This window comes from Arachis ipaensis, chromosome B09 (genome assembly GCF_000816755.2).
Source record: "Arachis ipaensis cultivar K30076 chromosome B09, Araip1.1, whole genome shotgun sequence".
Taxonomy (NCBI): domain Eukaryota; kingdom Viridiplantae; phylum Streptophyta; class Magnoliopsida; order Fabales; family Fabaceae; genus Arachis; species Arachis ipaensis.
Window position 1 is genome coordinate 75,129,595 of NC_029793.2, and position 3,925 is coordinate 75,133,519.

The following is a 3,925-nucleotide window of genomic DNA, read 5'->3' on the forward strand; positions in this document are numbered from 1 at the left end:
GGTATACACCCGGCGTGAGGGGAGACCCCCGCCACAGAGCGAGACCAGGAAGGCGGCAGAGAAAGGCCGAAGAGAACGCGACGACCCGTCATAATGGGCGCAACCCCGTTTCATCGTTCCATCCTCGAGGTCCGGCTACCAAAGCACTTTGATAAGCCAACGGACATGAGATACAATGGAATCCCAGGCCCCCTGGAGCATTTACGGCCTTCGAGGCCAGAATGAACCTGGAGGGAGTGGGAGACGAAGTGAGGTACCGCGCTTTCCCGGTCACTCTGGCGGGACCTGCAATACGGTGGTTTAACAGCCTCCCACAGGGCTTGGTGGCCAGGTTTTTGGACATTAGCCGTGCTTTCCTAGCCCAATTCACTACCCGAATCGCGAAGGCGAAACACCCGATTAACTTACTCAGGGTGACACAAAGGCCTGGCGAGCCGACTAGAAAATACTTGGACCGGTTCAATGATGAATGTTTGGAGATCAACAGACTAACTGATTTGGTGGCCAGTCTGTGCTTGACAAATGGACTTCTGAATGAGGATTTCAGGAAGCATCTCACCACAAATCCGGTATGGACGATGCAAGAGATCCAAAGCGTAGCCAGGGAATATATCAATGATGAAGAAGTTAGTCAAGTCATGGCAGCCAACAAACGGCAGCCTGCCTGCAATCAACCTCGGCAGCACGGTGGCGGGGAAAGGTCGAAGGAGCACACTAGAGACGGTGGGCCGAGCAAGACATCCAGGCCATTTCCCCGAGTTGGAAAATTCACCAACTATACCCCCCTCACCGTTCCCATCATAGAAGTTTATCAGTAGATAGCTGAGAAAGGAATTCTATCGAAGCCCCGACCTCTCAAAGATAGAACCGGGGGGAACAAGAGTCTCTGTTGTGATTATTATAAGGGCTATGGACACAAGACACAAGACTATTTCAACCTGAAGGACGCGCTAGAACAAGCAATCCAGGATGGAAAGCTGGCTAAATTCTCCCACCTCATCAGGGAGCCGAGGAGAGGAGATCGCGACCGCGAGGGAGAGGACAAGACCTGCACAGTGAAGCGACGTCAGTAGGCAGAGGACAACGATCACGGTCTTACCATAGTAAACGTGGTAACAGCAAGAGACGCGGCTCTAAGGTCGAGGTCAGCACTCAAGAAGGACACCAAAGTCCTGGCAGTCTCCTCCTTTTCCGTGCGAAGCTCCAAGAGGGTTCTGCCCATCTCGTTCGATCCGGAGGACCAATGGTTCGACGAGGTCGTTGAAAACCCTCCTATGTTCATCACGGCTAGAGTGGGGACCGGCCTCATCAAGCAGATCCTCGTAGACACCGGGGTTGACTTGAATATCATGTTCCGTAATGTGTTCGATGCCTTGGGTCTCTGGGATGCCGACTTAAGGACTCACCAGCACGGTGTAGTAGGCCTGGGCGACCACTTCATCAAGCCCGACAGGATAAGCTCCCTGCCAGTATCTGTTGGACTAGGCCAGGGAAGGAGATCGATAATTGCTGAGTTCGTGGTTCTGCGAGACTCCACGGCCTACAACGTCATCCTAGGAAGAAAGACTATCAACGATCTCGGGGCAGTGATCAGTACAAAGATATTGGTAATGAAGTTCATCGCTGACGATGGATCCGTTGGATCCATAAAGGGAGACTTGGAAACGGCAATCGCTTGCGACAATGCCAGTATCTCCTTAAGGAAGAAATCCAAGGAAGCATTGGGAGTCACCGACCTGGATGCTAGAGTTTATGACAAACCCAGACCCGAACCGGAAGAGAATTTAGAAAGGTTCAGAGTTGGCGACACAGAGGAAAAGTTCACTTTCGTGAACAGGAATCTCCCACACGATCTGAAGAAACCTTTAATGGAAATGATCAGGGCTAACTGCGACCTATTTGCCTGGACGCCAGCCGACATGCCGGGGATAGACCCCCCAGCTCATGTCGCATCGCTTGGCCGTCAAAGCGAGGGCCAAGGCGATCACTCAGAGGAGAAGGAAAATGTCACAAGAAAGGGCAGAGGAGGTAGCCAGGCAGACGGCCAGCCTTCTCGAAGTGGGATTTATCCAGGAACTCGACTACTCGACTTGGCTGTCAAATGTAGTTCTGGTTAGAAAGCACAATGGAAAATGGAGGATGTGCGTGGATTACTCCGATCTTAACAAATCATGTCCCAAAGACTCCTACCCCTTTCCCAACCTAGATGCGCTCGTCGACGTGGCGGCGGGATATCGGTATCTGAGTTTCATGGATACTTATTTTGGCTACAATCAGATACCGATGCACTGGCCAGACGAGGCGAAGACAGCGTTCATAACGCCGGGGGGAACATATTGCTACAAGGTAATGCCGTTCGGGCTGAAGAATGCAGGGTCCACCTACCAAAGCTTGATGAATAAGATATTCAGCGACCTTATACGCAAAACGGTGGAAGTATATGTAGACAACATTTTAGTAAAGACCACCCAACCTGATGATCTCATAGGTGATATGGAAAACGTATTCGACTCCCTCCGACAACACGGCATGAGGCTCAACCCACTTAAATGTGCCTTTGCGATAGAAGCGGGAAAGTTCTTGGGGTTCATGATAACCCAAAGAGGGGTAGAGGCCAATCTGGAAAATTGTGAAGCAATACTCTAGATGAAGAGCCCGGGATGCATTAAAGATGTCCAAAGGTTGACAGGGAGGCTCACCGTGCTATCACGGTTCCTCGGAGCGTCGGCTGCTAGGGCGCTACCATTCTTTAACCTAATGAAAAAGGTGATAGCATTTGAATGGACCCCGGCATGTGAAGAAGCATTCAGGCATTTCAAAGAGATCCTTGCAACACCACCTGTTCTCGAGAAGCCCAAGGTCGAAGAACCGCTATACCTGTTAGTGCGAGAAGAAGGAAAGATCCAACAGCCAATTTACTTTGTGAGCAAAGCACTGTAAGGAGCATAATTGAGATACAGCAAACTAGAGAAGTTGGCACTTGCGCTCCTGACCTCTACCCGTAGATTATGGCAATACTTCCAGGGTCATCAAGTGGTCGTGAGGACAGACCAGGGAATCTGCCAAGTACTCCAGAAACTCGACTTAGCGGGAAGAATGTTGACTTGGGCTATCGAGCTATCCCAGTATGACTTGCAATATGAACCCAGGCATGCGATTAAACCGCAGGCCATGGCCGATTTCTTGGTGGAAGTAACGGGAGACTCAACCGAGGTGACAAGCATACGGTGGAAGCTCAACATAGACGGGGCCTCCAACCAAACGTTCGGAGGAGCCGGGATCATCTTAGAAAGCCCAACCGGGGTTATATATGAACAATCGATCAAGTTCGAGTTCCCGGTGTCAAACAATTAATCAGAGTACGAGGCCCTTCTAGGCGGCTTAATCTGGGCCAGGGAGGTCGGAGCCACAAGGCTAGAGGTGTGCAGTGACTCACAGTTTGTTACCTCTCAGGTCAATAGGACCTACCAAGCCAGAGATCCACTGTTACAGAAGTATCTGGAAAAGGTCAAAGAGTTGAGCAAACAATTCGAGGAGGTCACGATCCAACACGTTCCAAGAGAAAGGAACACACGGGCAGACCTCCTGTCCAAGCTAGCATGCAAAAAACCAGGGGCCAGCAACCGGTCTCTCATTCAGGGTTTGGTAAAAGAACCAGATGTGGTCTTGCAACTGACTCAATCAGAACCCTCTTGGATGGAACCGATCATTGATTTTCTAGAGAAGGTGAGGCTCCCCAGTGATGACAAGCTGGCCAAAACGATAAGGCGGAAAGTGGCCAAGTATGCAATCATACAAGGCCAGTTGTTTAAAAAAGGAATCAGCCAACCTTTGTTGAAGTGCCTGCATCCCGATCAAACAGACTATGTGCTCAGAGAGATCCATGAGGGGTGCTACGGTCACCACATTTGGGGCAATGCTTTAG

At 50.6% G+C, this 3,925-nt stretch overlaps 1 protein-coding gene across 1 annotated transcript; it reads left to right on the plus strand.

The window, feature by feature from the left end:
• LOC107615592 lies at positions 222-818 on the plus strand. Its single transcript, XM_016317644.1, has one exon. It carries the CDS (start codon positions 222-224, stop codon positions 816-818), a length of 597 nt encoding a protein of 198 aa, XP_016173130.1.

What these genes read in the sequence shown, in the direction of transcription:
- LOC107615592 (XM_016317644.1), top strand. Translation starts at nt 222, where the DNA reads ATGAACCTGGAGGGAGTGGGAGACGAAGTGAGGTACCGCGCTTTCCCG.